This window comes from Carassius auratus, chromosome 7 (genome assembly GCF_003368295.1).
Source record: "Carassius auratus strain Wakin chromosome 7, ASM336829v1, whole genome shotgun sequence".
Lineage (NCBI taxonomy): Eukaryota > Metazoa > Chordata > Actinopteri > Cypriniformes > Cyprinidae > Carassius > Carassius auratus.
The window spans coordinates 20,515,253-20,538,743 of NC_039249.1; the positions used below are offsets into that span (position 1 = coordinate 20,515,253).

A 23,491-nucleotide genomic window follows, 5' to 3' on the forward strand; every position below is an offset into this window, starting at 1 on the left:
TAGAAATGATTCAGAAAAGCACACACATACAAGCAGTGGGTTGAAGTGGTTAATGAAGCTTGAGCTCACATGTTCTCTGTTATTTATTATTTTTTTTAAGAATACCTACCATATACAAACCAACAGAGAATCTGCACCAGCAGAGCCTCACAGGAGATTTCAGATTTCCACTTCTGTAACCTGTGTAAATATTAATATATTGTATTTTGACTAATTGTATTTGCTTTCCACCACTAAGATTTGCAGCATTCTGTCTAATTCATGAATATTAGTGAAACATTCACAACAAATGCCAGGTTCAGGAAACTAAAAAAATAATGCCTGTGGCTCACGAAAATATATTGGAAGTCTTATGAAGTGAAACAATTGGTCTGCACTGGAAACTAAACATTATTTCCAACATTAATCAATAGCCTCAGGCAAACGGTCCTGGAGCCCAAGCTCTCGGATGCATTTCTGATGCATGGTCAATCAAAGACGATATTATTGTTTACAACAGAGGGGGTAGACGTGTGTTAACAAAAATGTCGTCAGTTTTCATGTGGTTGCTTTTTTGACTCTCAAAGTGATGGAACCTATTTATTTCCATTTCATTAAGTCATTAAGGACCATGGATTAAGCAATTAATCATGTTTAATGTTTTACTGATGAAAGTCATTTACATCTTGGATGCCCTAGGGATAAGTAAATTAACAGCAAATTATAATTTTTGGGTAAACTACATCTTTAACTGGATACCTTCTGGATTCCGTCTGACTTCTGCTTTTGCAGTGCAATGATAATGGTCATGATCATTTTGGAGAATGACTTACAGAAGAAGTGCAAACAAAACCTTTTTCATCTTGCTCAGCTAGTGCTGTGAGTTCAGAAAAAGATCTGCTTTCTCCCAGTTCCATTTAGTGCTGCTATTGGTACAGAAATTACACACTTCACCTTTTAGCTTTCATGCAATAAGACCATTAAGGATGCTGAGCATGAACTAATGTTCTACTAATGGGAGGACTAATGGTCCAAGATTGTAGTATCCATCTAATAATCTCTGAGACTCATTGTTCTCCATTTAGACTCTATTACTTTTGTTACTGATGTATACTGCAGGACTCTATTCTCCAGTGTCAACGAATGAAACGCACCACATTGTTTTACAATGTTTCTGTTTTTCTCAAACTCTGTAATTTGATGGAAATATCATAACACATTTGAATATTACATTACATTCCAAACAAAGGTTTTGTGCATGCACATGTAGTGTCAGTGTTTCCATAATAATGAGAAACTATTTTCAAACCCGATTTTCGACGTAGATTTAATTTGTACTTGATATTTATTCCTCAATTTAACAAACTATTTTAGATTAGCACAACCTGTTTCAATAACTTTTCCAGATCAAGCGCTATCCAATCACCTTTTTTTCTGTTCATGTTCAGTCGGATTATTAACAGAATATTAGGCTGCATGTAAACATTGCCACTGAGGTAGAAAAATGGCAGATGCCTAATCCATCTCTCACATATATTAACATGCACAGATGCTACAGATCACACACACACACACACACACACACAAATTCTCTCTCTTTCTCTGACTGTATTTGGACACTGTGAACTCAGAAAAACTCAGCTCTTTTAGTAAAACTCATTTCTTTTAATGATCTACTCAATTAATTGTAATTAAAGTCTGTGTCATTTATCTGGAATGGAGTATCTGGACATAATTTCCCCTTGCTTATGAAAAATGCACACATGCACATAGATTCTCGCTCACACTCTTGAGGGAGTCATCTATGTAGATCAGCACGAACAGAGAAACCTTTGTAAATGAGTTCCTATAGGCTATGCGAGTATCAAAGGAGGTCATGTTTTTTTTTTTTTTAATTTCTTAAAACCTTCCATCTACAATGAATTTATGAAATCTGAACATCAGTCTCGGTGCCTGGAGGCTATGGACATAGTTATCCGGAATATGGCAAAGCCAACATTAAACTTCATCAAAGTTGCCTTTGCAAAAGAAGAAGAAGAAGAAGAAGAAGAAGAAGAAGAAGAACCTTTTGTTTTTATTTAATGTGTATTCATGTAAAAGATAGAGCACCACACACACATGCCAAAGGGTAGACATGTGGAATACTAATGCCACACAAAGGCATCAAGAAACAATCCTCAAGAAAAGCTAGTTGCAAAAAAATTAATAATTCTTTTTAATCAACATTTGCATGAATCAAGCATTTTAAAGCATGTCCTTCTGCATTTCAACTGTTGTCAGAATCAGGTGTATATCTCACAGGACTTCTGGCACTAATGTACATATATATATTTTATTAAACATTCTAAGGATTATGAATAATTAACTCATTTAAAATGATATAAAGATTTGTGTTAAAATGATACCACTTACCCATAAAGAAGGACAACTGGAAAATGAGACTTGATTATCTTCCAGAATACTCAGTATGATAATGATGCTCTGTTATTTTGTTTATGCAATGCAAACCAGACCGACATTAACATCTTCGCCTCATGTATTTGTTCACCCTTAAGACCTCTAAATAATCACACACAGTACTTTTGGGGAAAAACATTGTTCTGCATGGCTAATGATAAATATATGCATATTTGCTGCTTAGCAGTTGGGTAATGAGTCTTTATGTGGGTCACAATGGATCAGATCTCCATATTCTTCTATGAATAATTTCAGCTCACTGAATTTGTCTTATACGTTTCAAGACATTCAAAGCCAGACACATTTGCTAATCTGTCTCCAGTGACATGTGGCGTAGTGGAAGGTGGAGAGTGATGCAAGTCCTTTTCAATAACAATCTGAGTAAAAGTGATAAAAAGAGTAACCAGCTCTTTTTGAGTAAACAATACACTTATCTGTAGAATGAAGCTGGAAGATGCTGCAGAAAGTCAGAGATATGAAGGAGAAGTGAGGAATAGTAGTAAACAGTCAGTGTGGTAAATTCAGGAGGGAAATATGCCATTGACATTAGCCTTCCAAGGTGATTATTTTATCATTTCACAGGGACAGATAGCAGTTGTAGAAAAAGAGGAGACATGAGTGATGAATATTCACCAAGTCAGTCCCTGTGTGTGTGACAGATGGACAGACTCCTCCCTGGAGACGGGCGGCTGATGACAGTCTCATGCCTGGTCACAAACCAACAAATATATAATTCACTCAAACTCAAAGAAAGAAGTTGATAAAGGCATTTGGAGGTCATTTGAAGCAGCAAATTGGACAGGTTTGTGGATATTTTCCCTGGCTTTAGAACTGCCTTTGAGCAGACTGGGGTTTAAGCCAACAGATCTCATATCTACCAAACTGTTAGCAGACTAGTTCATTTTTTAAAAGCAGCCTTGGGATATTAGAAGCAGTGATGGAGGAATTGGTTTTCAGAGTTGAAATGACCTTGGGGAACAACAAAATGATTATGATTCATTTATCTTAGCAGTGTAAATAGGTATTTTTCTTTCATACCAAGCATAAGCAGTGTTGTCAGATTTATCGAAGCCACACCCCTCCCCAAAACCGCTCATCTGCTAGACGGTTTTCACATCTGTTGTAGGAAAAGTGATAATCAGAAATAGTATCCTGAGGTAAAAGTTTATCCAATGGATTTTAAATGAGAGATGATGTATCGTTGTAATGTGAAGTTTGATGGACAGCTGATTGCCTGAGGTAAAAGCCATTAATGTAAGACACTTATTTAAAGTGTTGCCCATGTCCCAGCCAATCGCATTCAAGTCAAAACACACTCTTATTAAACCATAGCTTATTGATTGCTCTTTATCAGTATGCTGTACTAGTCTGTTGTGGCCAGTGGGCCTTTGTATGTTGATGAATGTAATTTATTTAACTATTCAAGTGCTTTAGCAACAATGCCAAAACAATCTGCAAGGTTTTTTACTTTGTCAAGTATGAGTTCAAATTCATATTCCTGCTATAAAGGCGATATATAAAGGGGAAGTGAAAATTGATCCTCTTGACATCTTTCTGTTTCCTAAACAGCATTCATTCAGACAAATAGGGCCCACATTTGGCTGATAATAATGTAGCCATGAAAGCTGACACACTCATGAATTTAATAACGAAATGATTTCCATCGTTCTAATTTGTAGGAATAATTCATGGGTAATGAATTATTGATAAATTATAATTCAAACATAAATGACATGGCAATATTTTGATGTATGAGGCAAAGCACAGTGAGTTGAAAATAAAGGCAGTGTCTTCTGAGAATTGTGATGACTTCTGTGATATGTAACATGGCATTGGTCCAGTCAAATGACATCATGATGTTTAACCTTTTCTTTCTGCTGGCAGCAGGAATAAATACAGCATCATATATATATATATATATATATATATATATATATATATATATATATATATATATATATATATATATATATATATATATATATATAACAAAGAATCACTGTAACTGTAAGAAATGATCCATGAATTTCTTGTTACTTGATCATTAAATGATCAAGTAACAAGAAAATGAAGTAGAATTAAGTCTCTCCTAACAGCCTGCTCTTATATTTATACTTAGGTATATTTATACTTAGCAAAAATTTAACGTAGTATGTTTTTTTTTCTTTTTTTTCTTTCTTTTTTTTTTTTTTTTTTTTGGGATAGCTACTGACACATACATGACATTTTTACAAATCTTTTTATTTTGCACATATAATCATATATAATTACTTTTGTAACATTATATCCTTTAGATCCTAAGAAAGCAGTACCAAATAAGTAAAAATTATGATGTGTTATTTTCACAATCCTCTCTGTCATTTTACAATAGTTTCTGTGAGGTACAAAGCAACATGTAAGTTATCACATGGCAAACAAAATACATATTACATGATAAGTAATGATTAAGTGGTTACAGAAATTAATTGTGCAGTCATATTTACCATTGTGTATTTCAGGGTTTCTCAAATCTTAATGCAGTTGAACACGTAAAACAAAAGCAGTTGAACACGTAATCTTAATAATCAAGATAAATACCATAGTTTTAGGTGCTGCACTGTGGATGGCACTGTGCGTAACCATAGCGCATTGATTAAGCACACTCCACTCAAAAGCACCCAGAAATATCCTATAGTGTTTGTAATTACAGTACCTTCACACACATTAAGAAATGTCCAAAAAAATGTTGATCAATGTAACATTTTATTATTGATTTTATACTGCTGTATTTTGAATTACATATTGTATGTTGTGTTTCAGGGTTGAAGGAAATGTCTGTAAATAGGACTTTCTGCTACGAGAGTATCTATGAATTTATTTTCTTACATAGTACATGCATTCACACCATACATGTACAAATCCATAACATCCTTCACCTCTTCATTTGCCTCTACAGAATGCTTTGGAAAGTTTGACATTGAACGCTAGCACTCGCTGAACTCAAAGAAAAACAGGGGAGCTTAAAGGTACTGTGGTGGCTTCATAATTACGTGCTTAACTGACTTGGCTGCTGTAAAAGCCTCACAGATATGTTAATGAATATTTTGATCCCTCTGGTCACCCGGCCCATCATTTTGTTCCAGCAAATGAATCAGAGATGCGGAGACATGTTTTTTTAAAGTAAATTCTTATGTTTTATTTATTTATATAAAAGGCCTTTTTTTTTAGTCAAGAAAAGTTTCTGTATATGATGGAAACTACAGTACATATTAAAATTCAGTCTTCACTTCCAGTATATATTCAATTTCTGCCTTTATATCGGTTCTTCAAGCATGCAGGGAGATGAATGAAATGAAAAGGAAATGATTTAAACATAATGTACGATGGAAACGACTGTTCAAAAGGCTAAAAACAAAACTCACTTTGTGTTCTCCTATATGACTCCCCCCACGACCCCAGCACTTAAGCATGCAGGCATTGCTTTTATTCTCTTCACCTCCCTCCAAATTACTGCATGAGAAATTCAAATATGCCTGGGGGACAAGCTTTTCACAGACTGCCTCACAAAAGGTTGGCACTTTAAACACAATTTCTTGTTTGTTTAACTACAGGCTATGCTAAAGCTTCCTTCCATCCGTTTGCCTTGATCAGCCCAATTCATTATGAATTCTCTGAAGCAGAACACATGCTCTTCCCCCAGGTGAAAGATAGCATGTTTACAGATTTTTTTTTGTGCAATGGGCGGATTTCCTTAAATTCAGCTGTGACAGTAATCCAAATTCTGGATGCTGGCATTTGGAAAACTGCACACATTCAAAGCTTTGCCTCAAATAGACTACTCACTTCGTAAGGTCAAAACATTTAAGGATTTGTGTTTATTTCCTAATACATATCTCATTCCCTTTCAGTCAATCACTCTCGATGTCACGGTGGTGACCGACGAATTGTGATCTGGCTGCGAGAGGCCAGTCTACTTTGAGTATAACTAAACATTGATATACAATTATTACATCCAGCTGACAGTGACCATAAAAACCCTTAACCATTTGTCCAGCAATATGGTTTTACTGCAGGTTCATCAGGCCAAGGCCCTGAAAGACCTGCACAAGGGTGGTCAAGATCCAGAAGTTCTGAAAGAGCTCTGAACCACTACTGAATTCACGTTCCAAGTGAAAGAATCACTGCGAGTTCTCCGGGTCCATGCTTGTGGTCCAGGAGCACCATCTCTGGCTGTATCTGGTCCATATGAGGGACGCCGACAAGTTTGGTGCTTTAATGCCCTTGTGTCCCAGAGCAGCCTTTTTTCAACAAAAATGGTCTAGAGCCTGGCCTAGCAGCTCTCGGTTGCACAGAAGCAGACAGAGGCACACACTCTACACCGGCAGGCAGCTGCTGCCTCCAACCCATCCGCCGGTCACAGCACCCCAGCCTTTTTGTTGCTGATGGCTGTCCCCGCTCTCGCGTCACATCGGCAGCAGCCTCCAGCAAGTATAGCCGGGGAGCTGGGCATAGGCAGGCCGCCCAACCCATCCTGGCCACTGTCAAACCTGGTGGTGAGCAGAAGAGCAAAAGAGCCCCGGGGCGGGTGACCCAGAAAGGGAGAAAGCTGCTCTTTGGGGGACGATGAAGGCATTTGAAAGCATCATCAAAGGCACTACTCATGCACCCTCTGCCAACTTTTTGAACCATGTAAGCATTGCACCACATACTCACCCCTTTCCGGTCTGCTCAAAACCTCGCTGGCCCACTGCGGGCGGTGGTTCTGTTGGTCCTGCTTGCATGGTATCTGGGTGACTAGCAATACCCAGCCCACCTTGCTGGCTTCTGTGGACCATCAGCCTCGGCTATGCATTTCAGTTTGACCAGCTTCCCCCCAAGTTCAGCAGCATCCACTTCACAACAGTGAATTCTGCCGATGCCCCTGTCTTGTGTGTGGAGATTGCAGTCCTGCTGACAAAGGCTGCAATACAGTCGGTCCCTAAAGCTGATATGAGGACAGGAAGGACGGGGCTTCCGCAGCATCCCTGTTCCAAATGGAATGGGTATGTTTTCCCAGTGTTATCCAGTCTCACTAGGTGGGCAGTTCCTCAGCGAAAACCTGGTGCGCATTGCACCTGCTGCCTTTTTATGCTCATGCTGTGATCAGCTGCAGCTGGATGCAAGAATTGGATGCCAATGTGCATTTGCTCATTTACTGTATTTGCTCATTTACTCCTGAAGCGAGATCCCAATTGGTCGGCCACCAACATGACCAAAAGAGGGTTACATACGTAACTGAGACGTTAGATGTACAGTATGCCTTTACTTCAATTCTGTTGCATCTGAAAACTTCTAATTATAACCACGGTGTAACATAGCAACCTTTTTGCCTTAATTGATTTAGCAGTGATTGACCTCATCAGTAAATCAGGAACATTGTGTACTTGATGTTTCTCATTTGCCTTGAAACACGGAAGCATTAATGCTAAATAAATGTATTAATAGATGTTCAGCCAGAGTCAGAGGTGAATGTATGCATTTTATTAAAAGCTTCTACCAATGGGAGTATATAAAAATGCCGGTAATAATGATCCTCACACATCTTTCATTAAAATCTGAGTGGGCTGTAATGTAAATTTGTTCATTCATAAGAACAAGGTGCAATTATCATAATGCATCATACTGCCCTTTAAAATTCACCTGTGCTAATGTTTTGATTCCTTACTTCCATTCCATGAAATTTAAGTATGAATTCGAGGAGGACCAGGATGGTTTCATGGGGGGTTCGTGATATGTATGATCTGTGAGGTGAAATTGGCTCAGTGTGTACGGCTCTGTCCAGTGTCACAGAGTGATAGTAAGATGAGAAGGGGAGTCAGTTGATGCCTCCTCGAAATGAGCTCAGGGTGAAGTGAAGGGCTAAGACCTCGGTGCTCCATGACACTGCAAAGCTTTGGACCGTGGGTGGATTACAGAAACATTTGGTTTACAAAATCAAGCTGATGTCTTATTACCATTCATCAGTGCTTCTATGTCTTGCTTACTAATTAATATTTTATGGTGTGGTGCTTTTTAAATTTTATTGATTGGACATTAAAACACATACATTACTAATGTTTACAGGGTGACTACTTTGTGATCAGGGGCAATGCATCCCATTTGCAAGCAGCTTTGTCAAAATTAGGCAACATCTGTTTGAACATTTTTAACAAAAGACTGACTTAACCAACTGCTCATCTACATTACAGAGGAGGCCTTTTTAATTTAATTTTGCATTATCTTTTAGTGTCCTTAGAGTATTTATACTAACGAAAACTTTGAATTAGGAAATAATTAAGGGGGTGACTGCAACAGTGGTTAAGGCATTTTTTTTAACAAGGTATACATCAAAATAATATCATCGCTAGTGCGTATTAATGTAATGTATTATAGTTGTGCCCATTCTCTCTTACTTCAGCCCAATATCATTTGACACAGAAGTCAACTCTGGCAGATTGAACTATGATTAAAAGTACAGTATATTATTAATTAGAGTATGATTATCATAATATATGGTACTCGTCTTTACTTTTCATAATTTGGTAATAAGCTTTTTGTCAGTCACTTAACATATCAAGCACTGATATATTTAAATTATGCGTTATGATTCTAAACCATAGTACAAACCATATTTCTATTATGGATTGTTTCCTTAAATTTTTTAAACTTGCTTATTGTTAATGCTCTTTGTAAATCCATGAATGAGCCCATAGTAAGCCAATAAGGCAAATGTAGTCACCTACAGAGCAACTGTAAAACTGCATAAAGTTCATGCAGTTAATGCAGTGTGATGGTTACACATTAAAACATAATTTAAACAGACTAACATGTAAATTATGGGAATACTGGTTTACCTTTTACAAAAAGGGGTTGAAATTTAACCATCTAAGATCTGAGGTTTTGGGGCTCTGGAGAAGTTTTGACATGCCCTAATATTTGTTTTTTTTTTCAGTATCTAAAAAAATAAAAAATATATATATTTTTTTTCTAAAGTCAGATTACACTGTATTCTGCACAAAAATGTAAGCAACATGAATGTACATGTTTGTGTTTTTGAGAAAATGCTTATGTATGGTTGGTGAAAAATTTAAAATGTTCTAAAAAGTAAAAAGAAGTCTAACCAAAAAGTCATAAAAGACCATAAAACACATAATGTATTTGTTCACAGATTTTGTCAAATCTATATTTGAAGAAACTGAAATGTCTTATGTCTTTGAGCATTAATTCTTTAAGTGCATTTTTGGAAAACATCCTTAAAGGAAGAGTTGTTTGTAACCTTGGACATGGAAACTGGTGATAAGAGACATTGTTATTAAGAAACATGGTCTAAAACACTGCTTATAAATAGTATTTATTTCAGTGCATATGTTAATCAAAAAGTACCTTAAACTTACATTGTTAAAATAATAATAATAATAATAATAATAATAATAATAATAATAATAATAATGAGAAGGAATTTACCTAGTGTTGATATATGCAATGTACCTTCCCAACACTGATCACATTAGCAGTCAGTCCAAGAGGCCATATGTCTTCAGCAACATATCATTGAGAATATTTACTACATCCTCTGGCACATCTATTGCAGAGTCTCACTATATGTAACACACTTTCAAAAAAATACTGTTGTATAGTCCTGGAGATTACTTTTACCATAACTAACTTTACTCATGATGCAGAAAGGAGCCAATTTGGATAATTTTATGAGCTGCTTCACAATACTTTAAGAGGCCATCCTACGCTGTGTTACACCAGGGGGGTATTCCAAAAAGCAGGTTATGTGACATACCTGGGTATGTTTAAGGGTAAGTTCGTGGATAACCTCAACGTTCGGTTCCAAAAACAGAGGTAACTTTCTGGGTATGTATGTAACCATAGCAACTGACTCTCTGAAGATAACCTGCTCGAGAGCAGGTTATGTTTCAGTGTAACTTCGTTTCAGAAGGTTGGTGAGCATGGCGTGCCCTTTTGACGAGGATCCTGTGGACGTTGAAGCACAAATTATACGAGGTTTTTTTCATCGGGAGAGGGTTATAAGACCGCGTATTGATGTGTTTGCTTACCCTAATGAATATTTAAAAGAGCGTTATCGTTTTTCAAAAGATTCATAAGTTTATTTAACACGTCTTTTAAAACCGCATATCGCAAATGTGACAAACCGCGGCTCTGCGCTTAGCACAGAAAACATTCTGTGCATAGCACTTAGGTTTTTTGCGTCTGGCCATTTTTTGTACAGTGTGGGCGATTCAGAGCATGTGGGAAAGGCAACTGTGTGTAGAGCCGTTCGTACAGTGTGTCTGGCACTTAAACAGTTGTTACCCACGTTTGTACAGTTCCCTGGCCATAAACCTCTGCTTGTTATTAAAGACGAATTCCACAGAGTGGCAGGTTTGTCCTTTGTAGTAAAATATATGACGCATATTTAATATTTAGTCATATTATTAATATCTATACATGTATTCCTTATGCACACACTTCATACTTCCAAAACTTTCTGTTTCAGGGTTTCCAAATGTAATTGGGTGCATTGATGGCACTCACATTCCTATTAAAGCTCCATCAATAAATGAGGGAGACTATGTTAATAGGAAATCTATTCATAGTATCAATGTGCAGGTAACAACTTAATTTTTTCCCCTTCTTAAAATCATCAAAGTCATTACTTTTTCCACTAACTATAGGTAATATGTGAGGCAACCCAAATCATCACCAATGTCGAGGCAAAATGGCCAGGATCTGTGCATGATGCCAGAATTTTCCGCGAGTCATCATTATGCCAGACATTTCAGCAGGGTATGATTTGCTTTATACAATTTTTGTTTTTTCGTTTTTACTATATTTGTGTTGTACACTTCAATCATTACAGGACAGTACAATGGTTACTTGCTGGGGGACAGAGGATACCCTTGTCTGCCCTATTTAATGACACCCTACCCTGAACCTGAGCCTGGACCACAGACACGGTTTAACCTGGCTCACAGCCGAACACGGGCCAAGGTGGAGATGACTATAGGGATCCTCAAATCTCGGTTTCAGTGTCTGCGTGGGCTCCGGGTTAGTCCAGAGAGGGCATGCGACATTATTGTGGCTTGTGTTGTGCTTCACAATATTGCCACTATAAGAGGAGAGAGCCACCCTCCTTGTATTGAGGAAGATGGCCCAGAGGAACACCGACAGATTTTAGAGGCCAACAGAGACGGAAGACTTTTGAGAGACAGGATTTGTCAAAATTACTTTTATTAGTTTTTTTTTGCACTGGTCTGCCAGGCAGTTTATTTCTTCATTTCCTGAAAAACAATAAAAGTAAAATTCATTAAAATGTTTTTTTTTTTTTATATTGCTTTACACATACATACATACATACATACATACAGATAGATAGATAGCTAGATAGATAGATAGATAGATAGATAGATAGATAGATAGATAGATAGATAGATAGAGACAGACAGACCACTTTTAACATGCAACAGATTAATATTCAGACAAGTTCTCACCTTAAGGCGATTCTCAAGTAATTCTATTTCAAGTGCTGCTTTTTTAATGAGGAGCCTTTTCTCTTCCATTTGAAGCTGTATAAGGTCCATCTCCATGTCACTTTTTCTTATTTGTTTTTGAAGATGGACCTTATACAGCTCCTTTGCTGGCAACTAAGGTGGAAAAATTTAATAAATGAGATTGTTTGGTCAGACAATAAAATTAAAATATGGACACATGGACACAAATTCTTACCCTGCTTAGATTGTGTGCTGAGGCTGAAGGACCCTCATCTGTGGGCAAATCCCTAGGTATGTACTATGAAAGGACAATGACAGTTTGTTACTCTAATGCAAAAAGGGGCCATACATCATAATGGTATGCATCATACCTCAGTGGATCTACCAGCATTGTCCACTTCTGTCACAGCAGATGTGGTCTCTTCATCGTCATCATCATCTTCATCCTACAAGACAAATAGTCAAGTATACATTATTTGGCAAAAAAAAAAAAAAAAAAAAAACCCTAAAAGTACCTGACAACAAATCACTTACAACTGTGACAGACTGTGTTCTTTCTGGAGAGTCCAATAATACAATCTGTCCATCAGTATCTATAAGAACACACAACCCGTTAAATTCTCAATATTATCAAAGAAAATAATACATCATATGCAGTTAAATAAAATAAGCCTACATAAATTAATCTTGTTCAAAAAGCCTTTAAGTGACAGAGATAGTAATTTATCAGGATAAAAAATGAAAACAAATCATAGAGGTAAACTTACATTTCACCCTTTTTTCACCATCACTTGTGGTGCATAGTATGTGTGATGAACTGCCCCCTGGAATGCCAGCAACCACTGGTCGCCCTTTATTAAGGGACAGAGCCAGCTCCTCAGATGGGGTGAGGGGAGGTGGTGGTGCCCCCCCGCCAGTTAGACGGGCTTCAGTCTTCTTTCTGTTAGCTGCTTGACAGAATGAATATACTAAATCCTGTTATAATAATAGTTCAGTAATTGTGTAATCAAATATTACCTTTTTGCAGAATGTTTTTGTGTTTCATTTTGACTTGGCTTAAAGTTCTTGTGGCTCCAGAAGGATTACACCTTATTAAATAAGAAATATACATTATTATTTCAAGCTAAAGAAATAAAATGGCAGGAAAAGTAAATGCTTTCATAGTGATTTAACATATTCAAAAGTATGTATAAGTCATACTTCATTATTTTGCATTTCAATAAAACGGGAGCCAATACCAAATTTGTAATTTAATACACTCACGCATTTACTCTGTCCGTTATTTTTTGCCAAGCCAACTCTCTTGCTTTAGCCGATGCAGCTGTATTGCTTCTTTTTAATATTATTGGCTTAAACTCCTCATAAGCATGCATTAAAACTTCCAACTCCGCCTCTGTGAAATACGCGGCTCTCTTTTTTTCGCTTTGAGTTTCCATGGTGACTCGTGAAATCGGCGATCCATTGAAAATGTCTTTATACATGCACCGTGCACGCGCATTAACTCTGGGTAACCAGTCAGAGGTTGATTAAGCTAACTCTTCTCAGGTGTTTTGGAACCGACATACTCATGGTATGCCTGTTTGGGGTAAATCAACCCAGAGGTTATAGTTTATCAAATGGTAAGTTAACCAAGCTTTCTGGAATACCCCCCAGGTGTAAATCACAGTCTTTGCCAAGCAGGCCTTGTATATTTATGAGTACTGTCAAAAGGAAAGGGTTAAACAATGTGCAGGGGATTTTATTGGCTCTGACAGAGTAATATAAGCCATCTTAATTCATCCTAAAAGTAACACCAGAGAGTGGTCACACTAAATCATTTAGTATTATATATTTTTCTCCCCGAGAATTCAATGGTGATAAAAACAGGCTGTGGGGAGTCTGAGTGTTTGAAGTAATTAAATTACCTTGTTATAGATAAAAGAAAATGTAACACATGTCTTCTTTTGAAGATTTTATTCCAGTTAAGACAAACAAACAATTATTACACATTTCTGCTGATGTTTGATTAAACAACTGCTTTTAATTGAATATACAGTAATTAGTCGGTTTTTAAACCTCTTTGAATTTGTGTCTCTGTATCTATTCCAGCAAAGTCAGGTATAATTACTTCCTCTTCCAGAGGTTGTTACAGCTTCACTCCAGGCAAGTCACATAATACACATCAGGGTTTACATAATACAAATATGTATGGTGCCTGGGAGGTGACATGCTTGGTTCACTTAGTTTTGTTGTGGCCACAACATAATAACTTGTGGGAACTTGATATGTCGTGGCCACAAGATATTAATTTGTGGGAATGTCATATTAACTCTTGGGAACATGGTATTATGTTGTGACCACATTATAATTTTTTGGAGGTAACAACATCCTTAAGTCATGGCCTCGAGATATTTGTGACGAGTGGGGCAAGGCTGAGAGCCGTGGGAATGGAGCGAGGCCAGTGGAGTGATTTGGAAATGAGCTACATCAGGCCTGGTCCTCTCTCCTCCTTCTCTGTCGTAACTCCTCCTCTTTATACTTCCGGAGCTCCTCCGTGGGACTCGAGACCGGTGAGTAGTGCAGGTGTCACTCATTTCCAAATCACTCCACCAGCCTCGCTCCGTTCCCACGGCTCTCGGCCCCGCCCCACTCGTCACAGCTATGTTGAGAGAACGACGTGCATTTTTCGTGGCTGCGACTTCTTAGGTTGAGGGAACAACCTATTTTTCTTGTGGCCACAAGTTTAATGCGTAAACAAACATTAAACTTTTAATTAAATATTTGTATATTATCATTATTATTATTATTATTACATTAACTTATTAGAGCTATACTATTATATTTATTGTTGATAATGCTTATTCATATCGCTATACTTAGTTAATGTATTGTATAATTATGCTAGTATAGAAAGTGTGAAACTATGTCACGCCGCACTGCATGCTGGGGCGAAGCCTTCATTTTGAGAGGATCACCCTCTGCTACAACTGCTGAAATTAATATGGATACCTACTTATCTTCTGTTTTAGTTAAATATTCACCTTCTTCATTGGATCATTTGCAGGGAAGAAAAGCTATTTTATCGCTTTGTATGATAGATTTTATCGAATTTTGTTTACTTTGATCTGATTAGCGTGAAGACAGTGTTGGTATGGTAGATTATCCAAATAAAGTGTTTTTTTAACACGCTGACAGTAAGTAAATTTCTTAGTTGGAAACATTTTTATGAAAAAGTATAATTATTATAATATATAATATATTATGAAATATACATTTTCTCATGGCCAAGCAGAATCGTAGATTTAGTTTTCTCTCAGAACGATGATCAGAGTTACTTTTGCAATTCTTGATGCAGCATGAATGAAAAACAATGGTGACATATTCCACAATCACGACAGAAAAAAACATCTTGGATGCCCTGGGGGTAGGCAGATAAACATAACATTTTTATTTTTGAGTGAAATATCCCTTTAATATCTTGTGGCCATGACAAAACTAAGTGAACCGAACATGTCACCCTTACGGGCACCGTAAATATGAGACTAATTTGATGGCAAGAAAAACACTTCTGTACATCAGGGTTCTCAAAGTGTCCCCTTGGAATTAAAAGGTTCTATCTACCTTTTAACTACATTCCAAGTAGTTTTGAGATATTGAGCTTCAAAGTTTTTGCATTCCATTCGACTGTGTAGATAAAACCTTATTGTTTTTTAAATAGAAATCCTATAATGTATAACACACACACACACACACAAATCTTTCACATAATGTAAAAAAAAAATAATAATAATTGTCACAGAATAACTATATGGGAATAACTCAATTTCGACAAAAATGTCAAATAGAACCTTATAATTCAAAGGGGACGAAATATATATTTTTTAAAATGGTTACAGGGCTACTTATTCAAAATTAAATTCATTATGCATTAGCACTAACTTAATGTTTCTTTATTTTCACCAATTTAGTTTCTGCTTGTTTCTGCAAGATTTGATTAAAACAATAATTACTTTTAAATGTAAAAGGTGATTACTAATTTTTATATCATAAATAATATATATATTTTTTTTGGTCTTGCATTTCTGAGAAAAACAGTCAGAATTGTATGATAAACAGTTAACTCAGATTTAAGAAAAATAAGCTTGCAATTAAGTGAAACAAATGTTTTTAAAAATAGAAATATCATGCAAATCTGACTTTTTTTTCTCTCAGAGTGAGAATAAATGTCTTTTCAGAATTGTAGTAGTAGAAAAGTGGTAATTACCTTTTATTATTATTATTATTATTATTATTATTATTATTATTATTATTATTATTTGGTTCAGCACTCAGTGCTGCATTTAAAAGAGCCATTATTCACCATGTAGCTACTAGTGCAAGGAAATAACTGCCATCTTCTCTATTTGCAGTGTAAATAGCCTCTGCCTTTATATGAAAATTTTCTGTTTATTAGGCTCTTTGAATATTCACCATCCACCCTAATTATCTCAGAAATGCAGCCATGATGAAACCCTAATCCCTTGCTTTGGTGAACATAATTTGCTTTTATTCTCAGACTCCTGCTTTAATGCATTTTGGTGTGTTAAGAGTTATGGGAAGTTCATGAAGGCTGGGCACCTTCATTACAGGTCTTTATGGGACATGGGCAGCATGGTGTGGGGGAATGTGGATGACATTTATGACCTCATTCCAAACCTTGGCCTGGGGGTGAGGCAGTAATACACATTAAAAGTAACTCTGTGACAGAAAGCTGAAGAATGCTGGCTTTACTGCTGGAAGGGTCAGGTAATGTCACAACAATAAAAAAAAAAAATCTAAACAAGCAGGTGCAAAAAAGCTAACCTGAGCCAGCAGAGGCTCCCCTTGCAAAATGATGAGAGATGAGTGGAGGCATTGGCTGTGGAATATCGCAGACTTCTCAGACAGCTAAATAAAAGGCCACATCTTATCCTCTCCCACACACTCAGGCTGTTTATAATTTACCTAGTTTGTGAGGTATTTATGGTAGGAGTAACACCCTTTAGAAAGCTGAGATAAATTAGATATTGTTTTTAGTGTATGGAGTAGTCAGTATGACTAAACTGAGTGAAAATGTGCTTAGTGTCCTTTCAAAAATTACTTTCAGAATTTTAAATGTTTCAGGAGTAACATTAAATAAAGCAATGAGCCCCAAGAAGCCATGGTTTGCAGTGAATTTAGAATAGTTAAGGCACATTGTTAGAGAAAATAGACACAGTGTGGAGTGGATAATTAATCTGTTCTAAAGTCACTGTAAAAAAAACAAAAAAAAAAAACTATTTTTAAATACAAATCTGACAATTTCCTTAGCGCAGTATTATAGCAGCAACACACAGACACAGGGGTGCAGTAATACCGACGTAATTAGGTCATTAGGTGTAAATTTACAATGGCTCTGAATGTAGCTCAACTAATCATAATCAAGGACCATAAATATCCATTTTAAAAGAAGATATATATATATATATATATATATATATATATATATATATATATATATATATATATATATATATATATATATATATATATATAGATAGATAGATAGATAGATAGATAGAAATTTATATATATATATATATATATATATATATATATATATATATATATATATATATATAGATAGATAGATAGATAGATAGATAGATAGATAGATAGATAGATAGAGAGAGAGAGAGAGAGAGAGAGAGATAACTGCACATAAATGATATATAACATACAGTACTTGTTATTTTGTCACTTTTTAAAAACATGTTTCTTTGTATCAAAAAGGTTGCAAGCAGTAAAGATGCTTAGCCCATGAATGAATCTGTATTTTAGAAGAAACCCAATCCTGGTCACCGTCTTGCACAGACTACCTCCAACCATAAACACACTCCTGGACCAGTATAAAATCTGTATAAAAATCTGGCCGAAATTGGTGCTTGTTTTCTCTCAAATAAGGTAGGAAAAATTGTTTCAGTGGTGTAAATGTAGTAAAGTATAAGGATGCTAATTTTCACAGAATGATTGACAGGCCGGTTTATGGTAAAAGAATGCGGGTATCATGTGACACAGTGCAATTTTACAATGTCCCAGTATAGTTCCAGTGCTGGCAATGCTTCTCTTCTGCTTCTTTCTCAAAAAAGCTAAACTTTTTATTCCCAAAAAAGCATATATATGTTTAGGACATATTATAAGTTGTAAATTGGGATGCAGCATGCAGCATGTGTGTATTATGAATGTAATCTAGAGGAGGCTCCAGTACTAAAACTCAATTAATTCATTCTGAGGGTCTACATTTTGCACCAGTTTGTTTCCTGTTAAAATAAAGTCTCTTCAGATTTCTGATGGGAAATAAATGGCCAGGTGGAGGCCATTCTAGTGCAGCCTAGTTTTAAAATAAAATAAAAAACTGTTGCAACTTTTTAATTTATTTTTGTTTTTGTTTTTTGTCACAATACATCTATAGTTATGAATGATGATCTGCTGTCCAAATATGTTTATTTGGTCATTGATCCTACACTATTGATTTTGATATCTGTGTACATTGATTTTGTTATTTTGTATATCATTGAAATTTGAATTTATGCAGCCCATTTTTTGTTTGTTTGTCACTAACTTGTATGTTTGTGATGTTTGAATTTCCAGGACTTAGGGAGTGGGTGTGTTGAATGTGTGGAAGGAGCCTCTAGGCCTGCTGGGATTGTGTCCGCCCTCCTGCCTCTGTGCAATGCAAGAACGCTGGCATCTCTCCCCCATAATCCTCAGCTGCAGGCAAGACCATGATTCACCCTTGGCTGCTGCCAGCCACTCAGACTAATATGTGACATTGCTGTGTTTGTGTGTGGGTGGATGGGTGGGAGGTGGGATGGAAGCAGGCTGCTTTTGTGTTCTGTTTACATTATTTGACTGAGGCAGCTGTGTCTGTGTGTATATATGCGAGTGTGTGATTGTACGGCTGTCAGTATGTCAATACGAGTGCGCTCATATCAACTGATGTGTTTCCAAGTGTCCACATGTGTGCAAGAAAAGACCGCAGAGTGGAAAATGAGTGTGTGAAAGTAGTCAGAAGTATAGCTATCATTGTCTGTGAGTGTTTGTTTGTGTGTGTGTGTGTGTGTGTTAAAAACGTCTTCGGTTTGGACGCAAGCCACTCACCGGAAATGAAACGGTAGAAGTGACGGTTTTATTCAAGACAAACTGGTTACGAAAGCTTTGTTTGTGTTGTCAGATTTGCCATATCAGAATATTTGAACTCCACAGTGATTTTACAGTTGTTTAAGAAAGAATCAGTTCTGCTGTTTTTTTTGTTTTTTTTTTTTTGTGAAGACAGCATTGTGGCATAGGAGTAAGTTTGACAATGCGAATTGTAAAGGTTCAGTCACAGGTTTGTGTAAGTCAGATATTCTGGTCTAGCACTATTGGATTTAATATAGTTTTACCCATTGACAACTTTGTAAGACTTTCTTTGCAATAAGTGATTGATTCAGGGCATTGGCCCACTGTTCAAGCCCAAGGCTTGCTAATGCAATAGTCAATCTTTGCTATCCAAGGCCCAGACATTATGCTCTAATACAACTAACTTTGACAGAATTATTTAACCACTGGTTGCCCCAGTACATTGTCCTTTCAATAAGTATAAATGTGTGATGAATTAAAGGAGCTGTAGTAGTCTAATACTTAAGAACACTGGCGGAAAACACAAAGCACTTTGAAAACTGGCTGTTTCTTCAAGTATGCAAACTTTTGGCGTTGTAAGCTTTTAGAAAATAAACTCTCTTAAAACATAATTTTCGGCAGCGCGTCCCTCCTTCCTCCTGGGCTTTGGCACCAGTGTAACACATTAAAAACTTCACAATCATGGGAAGACGGACGTGGGAACCGGGAACCCACTCGTCACAAAGATATAGCCCACCAACATTAATAACGAACAGCAATATCCTTATTGTGATTTTTCGAAGTCCGCGTGCGTTGCGTGTTTTGAAGCGCGGGCTTGCACAAGCTGTAATAGTGAAGAGCAATGCCATTAAAAGGCTCAATCGGTCCACATTATTAAAAGAGAAAAAAACTTGCTCACTTCAATACACTATATTCTGGATGAGGTTGGATACACCAGAAAATTCAAATGTTAGGAAAATGCCAAAACAGTTTCAAGTTGGCCATGTTTCATTTCTATAGTCCGTTTGAATACTGCACTTTTTTCATTTGGGAAACGGTTTGTAAAAAGCATTCCACATGTACAGGATGAGCAGGGCACAAACACAGGGTTAATTGTGACACTACAAGATTGAAACATTTCCACATAACAAAATGTAAAGAAAAAATTGCAATACTCCCTGACGTTTCATCTCTTTTTAGAGAAAAAATTGCCAAAGTTCAGAAATCTTTTGAAGATATTTCTGAACATTTATTTAACCATTGCAAAAATAAATTTCTGCCTGAACTTAATGTCATCCATATATATATATATATATATATATATATATATATATATATATATATATATATATATATATATATATATATATATATATATATATATTGGTTTATTTAAAACATATGTTTATCATATATATATATGACAATAATAAAAAAAAAAACTTAAATATTAGCAGTGAAATTTTTCAGATGTACTCTAAAATAAAATGTTTTTTTTTTTTCTTAAATACTTAATTTCTCTCATCAAACTTTTAAGTAAAATTAGGCTTAAAGTAATATAATTTTTTCTTTCTTTTTTTTTTCTCAAATATTTTGGTGGGTCGTGCAATAGATTGCACTTGTCTAGGTGGGTCGTGGAATGGAAAAGTTTGGGAACCACTGATCTAAATGCTATTTCAGACGCAGATTCTGTGTTGATTTCATTTGCTTGGTAAAAGACCAATTGTATGTTTTCTTTTTATTATTATTATTATTATTATTATTATTATTATTATTATTATTATTATTATTATTATTATTATTATCTAATAAATGTATAAAGGTAAGTTGTATAAAGGTAAGAATGACCACAAAAAAGTAAAGATCATTTTAAACTTAATAAATTAATTTCCATTAGTGCAAATAAAATTTAATAAATAAATAATATTAATGTTTAATCATTTTAGACACATGATTTTACTGAAGGCTACCAGCATAATTATTATTTATATTATAACTGAGTTAAAGTTCATATTATAATTATAACTGAGTTATTAAATTCATAAACACAAACAAACTATATCTTCTCTATTTCAGTTTGTAGCATGGATCTTTCATTGAAACATTTAATCTTATTCTCATGTTTAAGAATCTGTTATCTTGAAAGATTACTTATTCTCCTACTGCCCACAGACTTGGCTTTAAAGCTATATTATTATCTGATTAATGAGCCTTAAAACATCTTAAACTACACACATGTAGGTCAGAAAAAATACATAAATAAACAAATAAATAATAATTGTGCTTCCAAATTTCAACATCATTTGGCAAAAATCGCTTAATACCACTCTACAAGATGAAAGATTTTCATAGTTGGCAGCCTTTTCATATTATTTTGTGATAGGAACAAAGTTTTAATGTCATTTAATATTTTTGGGGGACCTGACTCATGCAGTTCTGAGGAGTCTACATACTGGTTTGTGAAACAGGTGTTATTTGATTAAAAAAAAAATAATAATAAATAAATAAAATAAAATAAAAAAAACTTTTTACTGCAGTATATGTTTCTTTATCTATAGACACTTTTAGCATTGTGGACTTGTCCTCCTGAAAGTTGCCCATTTTTGCAATGTTTGAATAATTTGTCAAAATTACATCTGATGCACAAAACAAATATATGTGTTATATTTAATCAAAATAATGTTTATTACTGGCACTCTTCATGGTAAATAAATGTTTGATAAACTTTATTAATGGTAAAATTAGTAGCCGTAATTGAAATGACAGCAAACTGAAATCTGTTTGTTATAATGAAGAAACAACCCCTGGGACATAAAAGTGCCCATAGTAGAGGAAAAGAAAGTGCTGACATAAAATTACATATTTATTAATTTATTTATGTTTAAGGAAAGGACATTTTATATGGTCACATTTTCCTTGTCCACTTCTATTTGGATCATTAGTGCTCTTAGCATCTATGAATGTCTTCATCCTGCTCTATGTTAGTTTAATCTGACATCTGGATTTAGGCATTGATAGCCTTCTTAAGCCTACAAATAGATACCCATCCATTTCTCCAGAAGAGAGCAAGGCATTTACTTTTTTCAGGCTTTTTTTACAGTTCACTTAACTGCAATATCGGTTCTGGTCCAGCCTATTGCTAAGGGATCAATACTCATGGATGCTGTTACTGTATCAGCTCATCTGACAAATCCAATTCAATTATCTGCTGCTGAAGGAGAAAAAACAGATCCATCCAGAGCTTTGAAGACCTGAAGTGCATTTTACTTTTTAGAGAGACCAAAGAGAATGCGAATTCTCCACCAACCTTGGGATTGATTTCACGATATATTATATATATCCTGAGCGCCGCCACTCCCACCACGCACATCACACACTGTGCGTAGGGCACCAAGTGCTGAGGGGCCACCAAAAATAACCTAATGATTTTTTTATTTTTTATTGCCAGTATTATTTCATTAGTCTATAGAAATATTAGCCACACTTTAGCCATGTATTTGTAACAAAAAAGGGGGAACAAGAAATATATATATTTAACAGTGGTGGACAGTAACGGAGTAGCTTTACTTCGTTACTGTACTTAAGTACATTTTTCAAGTATCTGTACTTTACTGGAGTAGTTTTATTTTGAGTCACTTTTACTTTTACTTCACTACATAAGATCGTACTTTTAACTTCACTACAATTCATAAAACATATCGTTACTCCCAGCGCTGCCGCTCCCAACACGCTCATCACGCACTGTGTGTAGGGCACCAAGTGCTGAGCACCAAAAATAGCCTAATGATTTTTTTTTTTTTAAATGCCGGTATTATTTCATTAGCCTATAGAAATATTAGGCACAATTTAGCCATGTATATGTAACAAAAAAGGGGGAACAAGAAAGATGTTTAATAATTGCTCTAGTCCGGTCTAGTCTAGAAATTAAGTGAAATGTGCTGCATGTGCGTGCTGCTGCTAATCGTAATGTGCCTCGAACTTCCTGACGTTAATGTTAGCATCAGCAAACTATGTTATAATAACTTACAATGTAAAGTCGTGTTTCCATGCGTCTGGAGGCTTCGCGGCACGGTAGACGCAAATTCGCTTCATTCGTGCATCTAGTTACAAGAGATTCTGAGTTATGAAAAGGACCATTGCAAGCTGATAGCGACCGGCTTTTGTGGTGGAAAATTGGCAGTAAAACCCCCACCTTGCGCAGCTGTAGCCTACCTGAGTGTCGACATCTTCTCAACAGCTGGACATATACTAGTGAATAAATAACGCTCTTCTCTGGACCCGAAAATTTTGCCATGAAACTTCATGCCAATAAATAAGAAATATTGCTGACTTGAGTGTTTCCAGCTCTCTCTTTACGTTCGTCCGTTTATTGACGTTGAAAAAGGAAACGTCTTTTTTTTTTTTGACATTAAAAATCGATT

At 35.7% G+C, this 23,491-nt stretch overlaps 2 protein-coding genes across 3 annotated transcripts; one reads left to right on the top strand and one right to left on the bottom strand.

Moving 5' to 3' along the window:
- Positions 1–10,195: 10,195 nt before the first annotated feature.
- Positions 10,196–11,696, top strand: LOC113106205 (putative nuclease HARBI1). The gene is made up of 3 exons (XM_026267885.1): positions 10,196–11,052; positions 11,118–11,229; positions 11,303–11,696. The coding sequence occupies exons 1-3, from the start codon at positions 10,891–10,893 to the stop codon at positions 11,677–11,679; spliced, it is 651 nt and encodes a 216-aa protein (XP_026123670.1). The 5' UTR covers positions 10,196–10,890; the 3' UTR covers positions 11,680–11,696.
- On the bottom strand, positions 11,607–13,579 carry LOC113106204 (uncharacterized). Of its 2 annotated transcripts, XM_026267884.1 has the most exons (8): positions 13,197–13,579; positions 12,951–13,021; positions 12,701–12,880; positions 12,468–12,526; positions 12,305–12,379; positions 12,169–12,231; positions 11,934–12,086; positions 11,607–11,723 (listed from the first exon to the last, which is right to left on the bottom strand). In XM_026267884.1, exons 1-8 carry the CDS (start codon positions 13,412–13,414, stop codon positions 11,709–11,711), a joined length of 834 nt encoding a protein of 277 aa, XP_026123669.1. In that variant the 5' UTR covers positions 13,415–13,579; the 3' UTR covers positions 11,607–11,708. The 2 variants fall into 2 exon arrangements, with proteins under 2 accessions (XP_026123669.1, XP_026123668.1); XM_026267883.1 differs by lacking the exon at positions 11,607–11,723 and having other exon boundaries at positions 11,795–12,086.
- Between the last annotated feature and the right edge of the window lie 9,912 nt (positions 13,580–23,491).